This window comes from Emiliania huxleyi (genome assembly GCF_000372725.1).
Source record: "Emiliania huxleyi CCMP1516 unplaced genomic scaffold EMIHUscaffold_62, whole genome shotgun sequence".
In the NCBI taxonomy this organism is placed as follows: domain Eukaryota; phylum Haptophyta; order Isochrysidales; family Noelaerhabdaceae; genus Emiliania; species Emiliania huxleyi.
Window position 1 is genome coordinate 219483 of NW_005197351.1, and position 16412 is coordinate 235894.

The following is a 16412-nucleotide window of genomic DNA, read 5'->3' on the forward strand; positions in this document are numbered from 1 at the left end:
GAGGGAGTACCTCCGGCTCGTCTCTCTCGCGGTAGGCCTTAACGCGCGCCAGCGAGAGGTAGAAAGGGAGGCCCACCCCCTCCTTGGCCACGCGCACGCCCTGCCGCTGCGGGTAGAAGCCGAGCGCGAGCCCGCTGATCGACCGCCGGTCCAGTTCCGGCGCGCCGCCCGCCTGTCCACACACACCCTCGAGACTGTGAAGAGATGCGCCGTGCAGACCGCCGGTCCCAGCGCCGCCGCGCCGCCCGCCTGGACCGGCTTGCCGTCGCGGTACGGCGCGAAGCCGGCGAAAGGCAGGCGGGCGGTGGTGAAGCCCTTTGCGCGCGTCCGAAAGTCGTGCCTGCGCGCGTGGGCGGCGGCGGCGGCTCCTTCGGCCGTCTCGGGCGATCTCGGTGCGGCCTCGGGGAATCTCGGCCAATCGTGGCCAGTCGTGGCCAGTCTCGTGGCAATCTCGGGGCAGTCTCGCTCTCGGCTCGCTCTCGGCTCGATAGCTCGATCTCGGCTCGATCTCGGCTCGATAGCTCGATCTCGGCTCGATCTCGGCTCGATAGCTCGATCTCGGCTCGATCTCGGCTCGATCTCGGCGCCTGTACTCTAGCCCGTCCAGCTCGTACGCGCTCGTCCGAACCACCATCGTGTAGACCTGCCCGTCGCCGCTCGCCTGGGGACGTGTCTCGGACACGTCTCGGACACGTCACGGGCATGTCTGGGACACATGTCTCGGACATGTCTTGGACACGTGCGCCGTGCTGTGCCTGCACGCCACGCCCCCGTGCTCTCGCTAAGATCTCGGCGGCATCTCGGCGGCATCTCGGCGGCATCTCGGCGGCATCTCGGCGGCATCTCGGCGGCATCTCGGCCTTGAGCAGCAAGCCCGAGTACTCGCCCAGCTCGAGCCCCGCCTCGCCTGCCCACAACAGAACGCGCGTCAAGACGCCTCGCGTCGCCAGAGCCCCCGCCCTCGCCCCTCGCCCTCGCCCTCGCCCTCGCCCTCGCCCTCGCCCTCGCCGTCGTCGGCGTCCATGCCCGCCGCCGCCGCTCGCGCCGCCGCGTCCGCCGCCGCCTCCGCCGCCGCCCGCGCCCCCACATCGTCCACTACCGCAGCGATCCCGCCGTCGGCCGCCGCCCGCGCCGCCTCCCGCCCCCCCTCGCCTGCGCGGGAAGGGTCCGGGACGGGTCCGGGAAGGGTCCGGGAAGGGTCCGGGAAGGGTGTGTGGAAGGGTCCGTGGAAGGGTGTGTGGAAGGGTGCGGGGAAGGGTGTGTGGATGGGTCCCCGTTGTGGTTGCCGCCGGCTTCCTCCGAGGGATGCCTCGAGGGATGCCTCGACCTCGAGCTCCGGTGCGGGCGCCTAGTCACCCTCACCCTCACCCTCACCCCCACCACTCGCCATGAGACTCACAATGATGGCCCCTCTCTTCGAGCTCCCCGCGCCTACTCCAGTCAGTGTCGACACGAGTCAAGCCAGCCGCACTCTTCGGCCAGCGACGCCTCCCCCTTTCGCGGCGGCTGCGTCGAGGAACGAGCACTGCACCACCGCCGCGCCGAGGTACGTGTCGTACACGGTGCCGACGAATACGCCTACGCACACCTCGCCCTCCCTCCGTCACAGCTCGCCGCCGCGCGCCGCGCACTCTCGCCGACAGCGCGCTGCGCCGTTGGGGTGTGCGTCCGATCGCTTCCAGTACGCCACCGCCCTGCGCGCGGAGGAGAGGCCGGCGGCGGCGAGCCGCGCGCCGAGGTCGTCGTCGGCGGGCTGCAGCTGCCACGCATCAAAGTCGGCCTGAAGCAAAAAAAAGCTTCGAGCGTGAGGCGCGACGCGCGTGTGCAGTGCTGCAGCTTGCCGGCGTGCGGGCTGCGTCGCGGCGAAACTTGAAGAGGGAGAGCTTGGTCGCCTCGGCGGCGCCGTACGAGAAGGTGCGCGTGTCCTGCAGCGCGCGCAGGATGTTGCGGATCCCCGCCTCCTCGGTCGCAGGGTCGCCCTGCGCCGTGATCCCCGCAGAGGCGGCAAAGACGACCTTGTCGACGTCCTCCATCGCGTCGAGCAGCGACTGGTAGTCGAGGATGTCGCCGTACGAGTACTGGACGTTGCTGCCGAGCCGCGTGAGCGTCTCGGTGGAGAGCGAGCGCACGAGCACCGACACGCGGAAGCCGCGCAGCACGAGCTTGCGCACAACGATCGTGCCCGTCCGCCCGGTGGCACCGATGACGAGCACGCGCGGGATGAACTCGAGATCGTCGGTGTTGACCTCGCCCATCGCCGAGTCCTCTGCGCCCAGCTGCGCAATCTCGGACGATTGCTCGCCGCGCAGCTTGCTCACCAGCGAGCCGATGTCGGGAAGCTGCAGCAGTGGCGGCCCCGCGAGTCGCGACAACCGCGTCGCTGCCGCGGGAGAGCGGAGAGGCGCCCGTCCCACGAGCGCCGCGCGGGCCGTGAGGCTCGCAAATAGGACCAGCAGCGAGAGATTGTGCATTTGCCTGGCGAGAGCAAGACCTAGCGTGGTTACCAGGACATTGCGAAGAGAAAAAGAAAAAAATCCGGCAAGTTGCTCGTGTGCTGGCGGCCGCGCCCCTTTCTTTCTTTTCTGCCTCCACATCACAGCCCTTTCTCCGCCAAGAAGCTCGCCACGCGGCAATGCGTCGCCGGAACGTCCTCCACCACGCCCATGAGATGCAGCTTGCGCATGCACGTGGGGCACAGCCGGAGCGGCACCTTCTCCATCTCGCCAACAGAGTCGTTGTTGTTCATCACGCAGTCCAAGTTCTCGCAAATATGCAGCCCGAGCGCCTCGAGCAGCACGCAGTACAGCAGCACCTTGCACACCTCCTTGATCTGCATCCTCGGCGGCACGAAGCTCTCCACCTGGTGCGTCGAGACGACCCACGCGTCGATGCGCGGGTCGTCCTCCTCCCAGTCGTCGTCCTCGCCCACGTCGGTGCTGTACACCCAGGCCAGGTCCTTGCCCTCGACGCGCCCCGCCGGATACAGATGCGGCGCCACCACAAAGACGATATACGGCTCATCCTCCAACTTGCGCTCTCTCCCTGCGGCGCGCAGGTCCGCATCGACGGCCTCGTCGATGGGCAGGCGCGCGCCGCGGAAGGCGTCGCTCGAGAGCTGCCGCACGAGCCGGCCGTCTGCGCGCCGCGCGCCCTGCGCGTCCGACCGCGTCAGCCTGCCGTTGCTCACGCGCAGCTCCCGCTTCGAGTCAATGCTCACGCGGCAGCCCGGCAGAAGGCACGTGATGAGTTCGTGGACGGTCTGCAGCGCGGCGAGCATCGTCTCGTTGAGCAGCGGCATGGACGCGTCCGCCTTCTTCGTGCTCACAATGTCGAGCGGCGCGAGCACGATGCGCCGCGTGCGTGGTGCCGCGTCGGTGCGCGTGCGGAAGGCCCACGCCTCGGCGGGCGTCGTGTAGAAGGTGCGGAAGCCGTCCTCCGCGTCGCGCTCGCGCCTCTGGTAGAAGAGGCGGAACGCGCCGCGCGAAGCACGCGGCGCATTCCGCGGGCCGCCCGGGCGCGCGTCGTTGTCGACGAGCGCCTCTTGCAGCCAGCGCTCGGGCTGCCAGGGCACCGCCACCACCTCGCCGTACGCGCGCCACCACGGAGCGAGCGAGTAGTAACCGTCGGATGCGTCAGACATGCCGCGCAGCTCCAAGAGCTTTGATCTCACTCGCTTGACCATCACGCCGTGCTGCCGCACGTGCGCCTCGTCCCAGATGCGCCACCACCGGCGCAGCCAGCGCAAGTACGCTGCGAAATTCCGGATCTGATTATGCACCGTGACGCTGTCGACGCTCTCAATGTCTGTCGTGTCAAAGTCCTGGTGCTCGAAGCCGACGACGGGCAAGAAGCGCCATTGGATGCGCGCGTGAAGAGCGCGGGAGGCGAGCCGCACCGGCAGCAGATCGCGGAGCTGCAGCGCCGAAAGGATGAGGTCGAGCAGCTCGGGCGCGCCCTCGAGCGCCTCCATAACTCTCCCCACGCGTGGCCGGGTCGGTCCCTGCCGGACGCAACCTTATCTGCGGGCCGACCGCGTCAGAAAAGTATTACGACGGCACGCGAGCCAAAATGGTGATGTCCGAGGTCGCTGCAAGAATTGGTGATAAACTGCGGAGAGAGATAGGAAGTGGTAGACGCCCGAGGGTGGGCGACGGCTAACACCACACTTCTCCCCTAAAATCCCTGTGTGGTGGCGGCGTACCGTCCTCCCATCCCTCCCTTGGGTTGCCTGTTTTCTTTCTTTCTTCGTGATGTCCGAGGCGCTGCGCTAGGCTCAGAGCTAGTTCGCGCTGCGCTAGGCTCAGACGGCGAGTTCGCGCTGCGCTAGGCTCGCAGATAGATGGCGAGTGCGCTGCGAGATTTGGTTGCGCTGCGTCCTGCGATGAAAGACCCCATTCTAGGAGCCGATAAATAACCCAAGGGAGGAAGCCCCCCCCCCCCCCCCCGGGGGGGGAGGGGGCGAAGTTTCCTTCTTGCGTCCAACTCCGGCAGTTGGTCCAGCCTCGAGCGACCTGGAGGGTCTGCAGCTTCAGCCTTCAGATTCGGAATCTGCAGCAAAAGATCGAAGGAGGGGAGATCAAAAAACGCGACAGGGCGCGTTCTGGGGGGCGCGGATGAGCGTCTGCAGACTCTCGTGCCCAGGTTCCGCAGGGCCATGGCCGCCGATGGGATCCCAGAGGCGCGGCTGTGGGAGCTGATCGCATCCGCCATCCCAGGGCGCTCCCCGGAGGATTGCCGGCAGAGATGGCGGATGCTCAACGGAGGCAGCGAGCGAGAAGGGCTTGACGCGCTGCTGGACGCTGCCGATCTGGTTGATGCATCGGCGGGCGCTGCAGACGAGGCCAGCAGCTCGACGAGCGGCCGCCCGCGAGAGCCAGCGACCGACGAACCTCCGCCAAAGCGGCGATCGAGCGCCAACAGCGCCGACGCAGGCTCTTCCTCTACCGCCTCGCCGGGCTATTTGGCTGTCGAGGGTGACGAGGTGGAGGTGGAGGTGTCGGAGGGCAGCGAGGTGCAGTCATCATTGCCGCAGCCGGCACTGCCGCAGCCGCCGCAGCCAGCAATACAGCCGCCGCAGCCGCCGCCGCCGCTGCTCCGCGAGGGAGTGAGGGTCATCGACATACAGTACGATGACGAAGAGACGGAGGAGCACGTGGAGCGCCGTCTCATCCGCCCGCTTCCGCCCACTGCTGCATTGCAGCAGCCGCAGCCTCTTGCAGGCGCCTCAACAGCTGATGAGAGCGCCTTTCTCTCCGAGCTCGCCTCAACGCTGCCGCCTTCGACCTTCTCGCCGTCCGCTGCAATATCAACAGGCGACGGTATTGTCGCCCTGCCGTCGCGGCCTCCGTCCGCTGCCGCCGTGCCACATGCGCCCCAACGGCGGCGCGCTCATCACACTGAAGACTTCAAGATTGAAGTTGTGATTGCCGCGCTTAAACGCCCGCCGGAAGCCCGCATCAAACCGACGTGCGCCTGCTATCCTGGCATCGAGCCGTGCCAGGTGTGCATAGTGTTTAGCTTCGCCAAGGCGTCCCTCCATACGCGCCTCTTTTCACCCCCCCACCCCCCCGCAGCTGCGCAAGTGGATCGGAAGATACGAGTCGAGGGCGCTCGCCAGCATGGGCGTGGCTCCCAATGAGGCTCAGCATCAAGCCCACCGGCCTCACCATCAGCCCCGCCAGCCAACCGCACAGCTGACAAGGCCGATCCCAGTCGCATTCGCGTATCCTCTTCGTCAGCAGCCGTGAGCCGTGAGAATCTCTCTCATGTCTCAAGAGCAAGTGCGCAATCCGTAAAAACTGAACTCGAGCCGATGGAGCTCGGCGAGAATGACTTGCGAGTTTGAGAGAATCCGGCTCTAAAACACTCGAGTGACGAGTCTCGAGACATATGTGCTAATTGAATGAATTTTGAGTGTCAGTGTGGGAGGCTGGGGCCGATACGGCTTTAGAGCGCCACAGACACAGGTTGTACACAGAGTGGTGCGCCGAGCGGGCGACCCGAGCGAGATCGGCGCATGCCTCGGGTCGGTGCGGCGGTGCGTGCGGGAAGCTTTGGGGCCGCGCAAGATCACAACTCGATCCCGCTCATATCTGCCAATCAAGCCGCCGGCTGCGCGCATCATAATATGACAGCTGCGTGTTGCAAGTCGTGTTGCGCAACAGCCTCGAGGCAACAGCCTCGACAGCGCGCACGTCCACGAGGCGGTCAGCGGCCAGCCGCCTCTCATCATCACGCGCCGCTCCGCAAGCATGCCGTGCCGCGCCTCAGGCCTCCGCCTTCTCGGACGCGATCTTGATCGGACCTGCGGTGCACACGCGTCGCAAGGAGGGCCTCAGAGGCGCCGCGGTGGAGCTGCCCCCTCCTTCTGCGGGTGGCCCGACTCTCGTTGCACGGACCGTCCTGCTCGTCGACCGAGAGGGCGCCGGGCCCGTGCACGACGAGGAGGAGGAGCGCGCCGACGGTGGACATGGACTGGAAGAAGAAGTAGCGGTGGTGGTCGGCGATCGTCGCCGCGTCCGCCTCGACTCCCTCCATGCCAGCCGTGTCCTCGACAGGGAAGGTGTCGGAGGAGTGGAGTAGGAGGGTGACCACGTTCGCCGCGGTGACGGAGACGGCGGCCGCGAAGACGGCGGCGGCGAGCAGCAGGGCCACGTGCCGCGACTTCATCCCGAGCACGACGAGACCGCAGAGGGAGAGGACGAGCAGAGAGAGGACGAGCTCAACCGCCTGGGGGAGGGGGGAGGGGCGAGAGAAGAGAAAGCACGGGGTGGGGTGGGGTGGGGTGGGGTGGGGCGGAGGAATCGGCGGGCAGCGCCGCCTGCGTCCCGCGCCCCCAGACACCCGGCCCGTCCCCCGCGCCGAGCGGGAGGGAGACAGCCCAGGCGTGCGCCAGGGAGAGGGCGAAGGAGAGGAAGAAGGAGACGAGGAGGACGCGGCCAACCGCCTGCACCCGGGCGGGCGTGCCCACCGCGCCCGGCCCAGACTCGCCCAGCAGCGGCGCCTTTGTTCGCAGCAGCAGCAGGTGCGACAGCAGGATCAGCAGCCCGCCGGAGATGGTCGCCGTCTCGAGCACAAACTCGCGGTTGCCGGCCTGGCCGTACATGAAGGGGTGCCACACGCACCAGCCGAGCAGCAGGTAGCAGCCCACCTCTCCGCCCACGCCCGAAGACGCCAGCACGAGCAGCGCGCCGCACGACTGCACGGCGAGCGACATCAGCGGCAGCAGCGTGTGCAGCGCGGGAGAGGTCCACCCGGCGATCTCCATCGACTGCTGCTGCTGGTCAAACTTGAAGAGCATGCGCAGCGCGTCCTCGACAAAGGTCGCGACGATCAGAAGCTTGGCAACCACCTGACCGAGACGGAGGCAGTAAACTCGCTGCCGCGGTGGCCGAGAGGCGGCAGAGGCGCGGCGCCTGCAGCCGCCGATGGACGTGCTTCAGGTTGATGCGTGCCTCGACTGCGACCTTGTAACGCTCGACGAAGCTGATGCTCGGCGGCGACGGCGCGGCGGCCTGCGTGAGCTGCACCTTCAGTGAGCTCATCGGGGAAGAGCTGGGCGCACACCACAGACGAGATGAAGTCGACCGTTTTCTTTTTGTGTACTGGCACAAACACAGTACACCTAGGAATCCTTTGAGAACTTTGCGAGCGACAGAGGAAGAAAGAAACTGCCTCATAGGTAAAACTCGATAAACGAAAAGGAAGCGCTCGCAGCTGCGCTCGCCGCTGTTGCCCGTTTCCGATGACGTTCCCCGACGAGTGGGGCCCCGGCGGCGGCGACGGCGGCCCGACCGATTCGAAGCTCGTCCAGCTCTCGATGCAGAGCAACGAGGCGCTCCTCATCAAGACACTGCTCGCGAAGAGCTGCCCGAGCGCAAGGCTGAGCCGCGTGCAGCGCGTGCAGAACAAGAAGCTGTGGCGCGCGTACTCCAACCACCGCGACGAGGAGCTCGTCCACAGTTGCGACGGCGGCGACGTCAACGAGATGCTCCTCTTCCACGGCACGGCGGAGCGGGCGGCGGAGGATGTGCTCGCGCATCAGAACGGGCTCGACCCGCGCTTCTCGAACGGCGGCTTTTACGGCAAGGGCATTTACCTCGCGGAGGACCCGTCCTACCCGATCGGCGGCCGGTACGCGCACCGCATCTCCGGCTCGGGCGGGCGCCGCGTGCAGCTGCTCATCGTGAAGGCCGCCCTCGGCTCGCAGCAGGAGATGGGGCAGTGCATCAGCGCGGAGACAAGGGCGATGTGCATGCCGGACGTGCGCGTCGAGGGCCCTCCCCGACTGCTCTACGACAGCGTGCGCGGCGGGCCGCACCGCCCCTTCGTCTCCGGCGGGGGCGAGAACGGGTGCGACGCCTCCATCGTACACGTTGTGTACGAGTCGCGCCAGATGTACCCGGCGTACGTGATCGAGGTCGAGATGGAGATGGGGGCCGAGGTTGTGGCGGCCGTGCAGAACAACTCAGCCGAGGGGAGTGCGAGCGCCGGCCCGGCACCCAAGCGGCAGCGCCACGCTGCGCTGAGCGGCGGCGGCGGCGGCGGCGGCGGCGGCGGCGGCGGCTCCAGCAGCGGCAGCGGCAGCGGCAGCGGCAGCGGCTCTGCTGCTCATGTCCCCGCCGCTGCGCCACCGAGCGATGCGGAGGTGCGGGCGATGGGCATGGCGGCGGCGGTGGCGGCGCTACGGGCGCACGGGTCGGTCAGTCGCGTCGCGCTTGCGGCTTGCGTGCGGTTGGTTGATCTGTGCAATGAGGTGCAGACAAGGCAAGCTGGTGCGGACGCTGGCGCAATCGAGGCGATCGTAGCGGCGCTGCAGGTGCACCCGCAGGTGGCGGGTGTGCAGCAGTATGGCTGCTGGGCGATGGCCAACGTGTGCGTCGGCAGCGACGCCGCATCGTTCGCACGCAGGCAGCGCGCAGCAGACGCGGGCGCGATCGAGGCGATCGTGGCGGCGATGCAGGCGCACCCGCAGGTGGCGGGTGTGCAGCAGTATGGCTGCCGGGCGATGGCCAACGTGTGCTCCGGCAGCGACGCCGCAGGGCTTGCACGCAAGCAGCGCGCAGCAGACGCGGGCGCGATCGAGGCGATCGTGGCGGCGATGCAGGCGCACCCGCAGGTGGCGGACGTGCAGCAGTATGGCTGCCGGGCGATGGCCAACGTGTGCTCCGGCAGCGACGCCGCAGCGCGGGCGCGGAGGCAGCGAGCTGTGATTGCGGGCGGCATCGAGGTGATTGTGGCGGCGTTGCGGGCGCACCCGCGGGTGGCGGCGGACGTGCAGAGGTATGGCTGCTGGGCGCTGGTCAACGTGTGCGCCGGCAGCGACGCCGCAGCGTTCGCACGCAGGCAGCGCGCAGCAGACGCGGGCGGTATCGAGGCGGTTGTGGCGGCGATGCAGGCGCACCCGCAGGTGGCGGGTGTGCAGCAGTTTAGCTGCTGGGCGGTGGCCGGCGTGTGCTGCGGCAGCGACGCCGCAGCGTTCGCACGCAGGCAGCGCGCAGCAGACGCGGGCGGCATCGAGGTGAGTGTGGCGGCGTTGCGGGCGCACCCGCAGGTGGCGGGTGTGCAGCAATATGGTTGCTGGGCGGTGGCCAGCGTGTGCGTCGGCAGCGACGCCGCAGCGATGGCGCGGAGGCAGCGAGCTGTGATCGCGGGCGCGACCGAGGCGGCGGTAGGGGCTGTGCAGGCGCACCCGGGCGATGCAGCTGTCCAGAGGCAAGGGCAGGCTTTGCGGGATCTTCTTGCCTGAAGGGTCCGGGCCGCGCGGACCAAAAGAGCGCACCATGAACAGGAACGCATAGACTCCGGTCTGTGAGAAATGCTTGCGCCATCTAGCTGGTTGTCCCATGTCTGAAAGGGGTTTTGTCTCTCTGAGTGTGCACAAGAGTTGTCGTGTGAGTGGGAAGAGAGCTTGCGCGATCTGCTTGTCTGGGGGCAGCCCGTACCGCCGTAGCCGTAGCCGGTACGCCGTAGCCGGTACGCCGTGTAGCCGCGTGTACATTGTACATATCTTCTAAGGTTCTATGCGTCAGCACCACGGCTCCCGCGCCACGCACGGCAGCGGCTCCCCATCACCCACGAGGCCGCCACGCACCCAATCCTGCTCCGTCCTCGCGTCGCAGCAGCTCTCGTGCAGCTTTGTGAAGAGGAGCGGCCGGGGCGCGCCGCCGGCCGCGCCGGATGCGGCGGCCGCGTGCCTCGCCACCGCGCGCACGTTGACGACGTGGCCGCTCAGCGTGGAGGGGAGCGAGCCTGTATTGGCAGTTGACCGGTACTCAATCATAGGCCAACTGGGTGGGACCCGACGAGCGCGAGGAGGGGAGCGAGCCGACGAATCCCGAGGGTGCGCCCGCGCAGACGACCTGCTCGAGGATGGCGAGCACGTCTGCCCACACGGCCTGTGAGGGAGAGGGGGCAGGGGGGGGGGCGAATCGGAGTAGTGGTGGCGGTAGCAGCTGCGGCAGTCATACGCACGGCCTGCGGGAAGGAAGAGAGCGCCTCGAGGAGCGGCGCCCGGTCGAGGTCGTCGGCGAAGCGGAGCCCGAAACCTGACTCGCAACGCTGGCCGTGAAGCGACGCCGCTCACACACCGCGTGGTCGGCGGAGGGCAGAGCCGCCCTGCTCGCGCAGCGGCGCGAACCAGGCGCGGTCCAGCTCGTCGGTCGCCACGAAGACCGTCGCGCCTACTCGGGGCCCGGGCTGTGGAGGGCGCTGCTCACAGCTCGTGCCCGCGCCAGGACGCTTCGCGCCGGCGGGGAGCCCCTCACGCGCTGCGAGCCTAGAGTATGGGACACACGGCCCTCACGACGTGCGTCTCGCGGGAGCTCGCGAGCCTCGATCACAGTCGAGACTGCCCGCGGCGGATTACCGCCGAATGCGCGCAGAGTGCAAGGGCACGTGTTCCGCATCTGGTGGGCTGCGGGCCGCAAAAAGTAGTCAGGGCCCATCCTCGGGAAACTGTCGCGGTAGGCGACATCGACGCTCACCTAACAGCCAAGTTATGAGAAGGTTCCGAGAAGGTTCCGAGAAGGATCCGGGAAGGATCCGAGAAGGATCCGAGAAGGTCCACGCTCACCTTACAGCCAAGTGCCCCCTCTGCAGCCGAAGACTCGCACCGCCGCCGCGCCTCGGGCAGCGGCTGGGCGAGGTGCGCGCCCCACCTTGTCGCCGCGCCGGACATGCATCGCCGCGTACTCGTCGCCGAGCGGGGCGGCCTACAGGACAGCTCCGAGAAGGTTCCGAGAAGGTTCCGAGAGGCCGTCTCGAAGAGGAGCCGGTACCTACAGGACAGCTCCGAAAAAGGCTCTGAAGGGCAGGCTCCTGCAGGACGCTGCTCGGCGGAAGGTGGCTGGGGCGACCGCGGCGCGGGCCGCGCGCACAAGCGCTGGGTGGTACTCGAAGTGGGAGTACAGCTCGAAGGCAACCTGTTCGCAGCCAAGCCCGCGCGTGGCTGCCGGCGCGCCTCGCTCGGGTGGGCGGCGGTGCATGGAGGAGGTGCGAGAAGAGGGTCACGAGCTCGGCACTCGCATGCGGTGAGTGCGAGGGCGGGTGCAGTGCACAACACAGGGGACAGGTGTGCTGCATGTGTCAGGAGCGGGTGTGGTGGTCGGGTGCTCGCAGCCTCGTCGGGCAGGCGCCACGTCCAAAAGAGGCAGCAGCTCACCTGTAGGAAGGCTCCGAGAAGGCTCAGGGAGGGCTCCGGGCAGGTGCCACGTCCAACAGAGGCAGCGGCTCACGGCGAGCAGCGGGGCGGAGGAGGCTCCCCACCGCCCCACCCATCCTATATGCAGGAGCGACCGAGCTTGCACCGAAGCTGACCGAGGCTTCGTCAGGGGGGGGGGTGGCGGGGCTCACCCTCGCGCGACCAACGATGCACCTTTCGCTTGCGGTGCGGCTGCCCCTCGCCCGAGATGTGCTCGGCCGCCACGCCGAGCGCGCCGAGCGATCCGAGCACCCCTCCGTGCTCGTCCTGCAGGGAGGCTCCGAGAAGGCTCAGGCCGGCTGCCTCCCGCAGAGCCGAGCGCGCCGCCGTCCTCTTCCTCGCACACGAGCCGCACGCCGCGCACCTACAGGAAGGTTCCGAGAAGGTTCAGGGAAGGCTCGTCCTCGCCGCACGAGCCGCGCCGCCGCGCACCGCCGCCAGCCTCGCCGCGTCGACCAGCCGGCAGACGCTCACCTTGGCGGCGGGTCGGCGGCGGCGCATGGCAGGGCTAGCGGTGCAGGGCGGTACATGCACAAGCCACATGGCAGCTGGTGGTGCAGGGCGGTAAGGGCGGTGCAGGGCTGGCGGCAAAGGGCTGGCGGTACAAGGCTGGCGGCACAAGGCTGGCGGTGCATTGGCGTTGGTGGGTGGAGGACAGAGGCGGCAGGAGAGGAGAGCGAGAGGGAACGGCGGCGGCGAGGCGCCTCACCTTGGCGGGCCCGCGCCGCCGAGGCCACGAAAACGGCGGCACCTATGGGAAGGCTCCACAAAGGGTCCGAGACGGCTCCTGTCGCGGAGGCCACGCAGAACGAGGGGCGGCACGATGAGCGTCCGGTTGAGTGAGCGCGCCATGTCGAGCCCGCAGAGCAGGTTGAGGAGCTGGTTGTTCCACCCGTTGTCCGACACGTAGGTGAAGAAGCGCTCACTCGAGGGCTCCACGAGGTGCAACTCGAGGCTACTATCCGCAACCCGTGCCGGAAGCAGCTCGGGGCGGAACTCTCTCGCGCGGCCCTCGCCCACCTTGGCGATGAACTTTTTGTTAAGCGCGTGCGCAAATGACGAGAGCGTCATGGGCGCCTCGCATGTCTCGTCGCTCGCTGCAACGCATGCGGCGAGGCAGCACAGCGAGACTAGGCGTCGCAGCGCGTTGAGGCAGTACATGAGGAATTCGTCTCTCGGCCGAAAAAGAATTAAGGTTCGCAGGAGAGGGAGAAGAGAGATAGGAAGTGGTAGACGCCCGAGGGTAGGCGACGGCTAACACCACACTTCTCCCCTAAAATCCCTGTGTGGTGGCGGCGTACCGTCCTCCCATCCCTCCCTTGGGTTGTCTGTTTTCTTTCTTTCTTTTACATGTCCATGCACTCGAGTGCATGTCCATGTAGGTGGGTGGGTGTTGCCTCACACGGTCTATTGCAGAGACAAGGAGGGCCCAGAGAACACACCAAGAGTACATGTGCACTGGACATCAGAGGGCCAAGGGTTGGATCAAGCAGTGGGAAGGGACTCGAGGTGACGCGCGAGCAGAGAGCAGACCTACACCTCCACGCGTCCCGCATCGCCGCGCCGATCTTCGCGCGGGCGGCGCGCATGCGCACCCAGGCCGCTCGCGTGCCGTCGCGCAGAGTCGCGCGTTGCTGACGCAAAGAGGCCGTGGGCGAGCTGCTCCCACTTGATCGCAGGAGCAGCCGCAGGTGCCGCAGCCTTGTGCTGCCGGAAGTTCTCGAGCCGGCGCGCGCGGCTGGCCTTGACGCCGCGCGCACGCCGCTTTGGCGCCGCGGGAATCCCTGGTGTGGACGATTTTTTTCGCGGTATCCGCGGCGGGATATGGCGGGATATGGCGGGATACCGGGAGATACCGGGAGGTACCAGGCAGCCCGAGAGTCCCATCCCTCCCTGACTGCGGTGCGCCCCGCGTCCGCGTCTGACTGCGGGGGGTGCCCGCGCGCGGCAGCGCAGGGCCAACATAATCCTCGCGTGATCCCACCCCCAAGCATGCTGCTCATGCCGCCACATACATCTCAATGTACCGTTCATATGCGCAGGTTCGGCACCGAGCAGGATCCATGATCGCCAACGAGCAAGTCCCGCGCGGCAAGGGGGTCCTCCAGATCTTCGCCTTCTTCCTGCTGGCGATGGTCGGTGGCTTCGTCGGTGGGGAGCTGTCCAAGGCAAACATGCTGACCTCGTCGGTGCCTCCCCCCCCCCGCAGCCCCGCTCCGCCGCACAAGGACCCTGGATGTCCCCGAGAGCAGCCCGCCTAGAAGCTGGCCATCATGCGCGCGCATGATCGGCGTGCGCGAGCCTTGCCGCCACTCTATAGACACGCCCGCCCCCTCTCCTCACTCCAGAGAGTGCGGTGGTGCCCCCCTCTCCCATCTCGCGCACTCGCACACCCCATCGACCCACCCCATTGCAGTCGTGCTCATTGCACACACCTCAGCTCAGCTCAGCTCATCACTCTAATTGTAGGTCGGGCTTACGGAAAAGAAATGCCAGGTCTGGGGCACCGACGTCATCTCCGACGAGAAATGCTGGGGGACGATTTGAGTTACAGCACGACGTCATCTCGGGGAATGGTCACGGTTACTCAGCGATTGCAAGGTAGTTCCTTGCAGTGGCTGGCTGCCAGATCGAGCCCGACTTGGCTGATGCCGCGGAGAACCGTTGTCTTTTGGGGGGGCGGCAAAGGGGAGGGAGGAGGACAGAACGTTTTGGTTTAGGTTTTGTTGTTGGCAAATCAAGACACAGAGCTCACACAGAATCTGCGCGCGTGAACAGGGCTCCAGGCCCCAAATTACGTGTGAGTGTTAGAGTTGTTTGGTATTGCTAAAAATCTCTCTCTCAGAATCTCACAGCGGGAGGAGGAAAGCGGCGAGTCGCAATTCCTGGGGTCCTTGTGGCGGGCCACCCTGTCCAGAAAGGCATGGATGCCAATCTGGTATCTGGGGAGTGTGGGGTCTCTCGACAGAACGTTCTGGTAAAACTCGGGGGTAGGGATTATCCCTCGTCTCGATTTTCTCTCACTAGCAGGTTGGCTCGCTAGTCGCTCGCCGGCCCGCGCAGCACGCGCGGGCCTTTTTTGTGGTCGGATGTTGGTCGTCTCGAATTTGATCGTGGGCAGGGCGTGAGAAAGCTGGACGGCTCGGTCGATGCGAGCCACCAGCTCGTGAGCGACGGGCGCGACGGGTTCCTCGGCGTAGGCTTGGGCGTGGTGAGCAGCGCCGGCGAGAGAGGGACGGCATGCGGCTCCCAAACGAGCCGCACGGGCTTCATCTGGGCCGCCGAGGCCACCTCCTTGGTCGCGGTGGCGGGCGTGAAGGCGAGGTGGGCCGAGGCAAGCGTTGAACGTGCCGCCTTGCGCCCCTGAGGAGGGACGTGCGTGGGGTGCCACGGGCGGGGGGGAGCGGTGAGAGGAGAGCGGTGGGCACCCCCACGAGGGGCTGCGCTGACGCCGCCTGCCACCCCACGCACGCCACTGACGCTGTGGGGGCGGCACGATCGAACGCGCTGGTCGGGCGGGCCGTCTGAGTCGCCCAAGCGGTGCTCTGCCGGCCGGTGGACGCGAGGGTGGCCCAAGAGGGCTCAAAGTACGGAGCCGATACCCGGCCGTCCCGGACGCCTGGCACGCGGGCCAATGGTCCAGCCGTCCTGTGCATGGCTGGAGCGAAGGAGGGAGAGCTCAGGAGGGCGACGGGGCAGGGAAGGGGGCGATGCGATGCGGCGAGGTCTAACCGGCGGCGTGGAGAGAGGAGGTGCCAAAAGGCGACTATAAAGAGGCCTCTACGGGTGATATAGTGCGCCATGCCGGCGGGAGAGGTCTCTCACCGCCCCCCGGGCCGTCTCGAAGGGCCGTGCAGCCCACGCCACGAGGCGCTGCTGGCGGGAGCCTGGAAGGACTTGGCCTCGTTGCACCGCGCCGCGTTGATTCGCGACCACCGTCGGCCGCGGACGGCGTCGGCGTGGCGGCCGCGGGCGCTCGCGAGACGCGCCGCTCTGCGCTGGTTCGGTTCGTTCGACTCGTTGTGCCGCCGCACGCCCGGCGGCCGCGGGTCCCAGAAGTGGTTGCGCGGGCCTCTTCCTTTCGGCCGCGGGACGGCGTCGGGCACGTCGTCGGTCGCAACAGATGCGCGGCGAGCCGCGGCACGTCGTTGCTGGCGCTGGTGGTTTGAGGTCGGCATCGTCCAGAGCTCGGTCGACGAGTCGAGAGCTTCAGCTGGGTTCGGTGCCATGTTTGTGCGGAAAGTGGCAAATATATCTCTTTGATTCACGCCACCCGCAGGGATCCGGGTGGGACAGCGCGCGTCCTTTGGCTGCCACGGACAGGCCTTCCACGGCCATGGCGCCTCCGGCCGGCCCCTCGTCCCCGCCTGCTCGCTCGGAGACGTCGTGGGCCGGCGCAGCTGATGCCGCTCTACCCCCTGGTCGGGCTCGACTCGCGCGCGCCGATCGAGTTCAACTTCGGCGCGTCTCCGTTTGCGCTGGACACGGCTTCGCTGCCGCCCTCACTGCATAGGACGGCCACCTCCAAGCTCGCCCGCGTCACCAGCCTCGAGGCGGCCGTGCGGTCGGCACTGGCTTGCGTGGTGCCGGCGTGGGGCCCGGCCGGCTGACTCAGGCCGCGTGCGGTGTGTTTCGCGGTCTGGCCCCTTTCATGTCGCGGCGTCGCCGAGGATGCCGCCCTTGATGTCCCACGGGAAGTGGATCCCGTTCG

At 67.6% G+C, this 16412-nt stretch overlaps 5 protein-coding genes across 5 annotated transcripts; 1 reads left to right on the forward strand and 4 right to left on the reverse strand.

Moving 5' to 3' along the window:
- Positions 1 to 2565: 2565 nt before the first annotated feature.
- Positions 2566 to 3508, reverse strand: EMIHUDRAFT_357799 (hypothetical protein). Its single transcript, XM_005763707.1, has one exon. The coding sequence runs from the start codon at positions 2834 to 2836 to the stop codon at positions 2594 to 2596; it is 243 nt and encodes an 80-aa protein (XP_005763764.1). The 5' UTR covers positions 2837 to 3508; the 3' UTR covers positions 2566 to 2593.
- Positions 3509 to 6266: 2758 nt separating this feature from the next.
- EMIHUDRAFT_465064 (hypothetical protein) lies at positions 6267 to 7561 on the reverse strand (the record flags this gene model as incomplete). Its single annotated transcript, XM_005763708.1, has 4 exons — positions 7416 to 7561; positions 6821 to 7351; positions 6399 to 6729; positions 6267 to 6304 (listed from the first exon to the last, which is right to left on the reverse strand). Exons 1-4 carry the CDS (start codon positions 7542 to 7544, stop codon positions 6267 to 6269), a joined length of 1029 nt encoding a protein of 342 aa, XP_005763765.1. The 5' UTR covers positions 7545 to 7561.
- A 1762-nt stretch (positions 7562 to 9323) lies between these two features.
- On the forward strand, positions 9324 to 10021 carry EMIHUDRAFT_357801 (hypothetical protein). The gene has a single exon (XM_005763709.1). The coding sequence runs from the start codon at positions 9392 to 9394 to the stop codon at positions 9746 to 9748; it is 357 nt and encodes a 118-aa protein (XP_005763766.1). The 5' UTR covers positions 9324 to 9391; the 3' UTR covers positions 9749 to 10021.
- Positions 10022 to 10274: 253 nt separating this feature from the next.
- EMIHUDRAFT_452435 (hypothetical protein) lies at positions 10275 to 12862 on the reverse strand (the record flags this gene model as incomplete). The annotated part of the gene is made up of 12 exons (XM_005763710.1): positions 10275 to 10397; positions 10474 to 10547; positions 10590 to 10682; positions 10805 to 10985; positions 11160 to 11213; positions 11379 to 11423; positions 11621 to 11662; positions 11736 to 11779; positions 11854 to 11968; positions 12105 to 12209; positions 12411 to 12452; positions 12524 to 12862. The coding sequence occupies 12 exons, from the start codon at positions 12860 to 12862 to the stop codon at positions 10275 to 10277; spliced, it is 1257 nt and encodes a 418-aa protein (XP_005763767.1).
- Positions 12863 to 14284: 1422 nt separating this feature from the next.
- Positions 14285 to 15930, reverse strand: EMIHUDRAFT_214665 (hypothetical protein; the record flags this gene model as incomplete). Its single annotated transcript, XM_005763711.1, has 4 exons — positions 14285 to 14309; positions 14862 to 15064; positions 15130 to 15349; positions 15527 to 15930. 4 exons carry the CDS (start codon positions 15928 to 15930, stop codon positions 14285 to 14287), a joined length of 852 nt encoding a protein of 283 aa, XP_005763768.1.
- Positions 15931 to 16412: the final 482 nt, after the last annotated feature.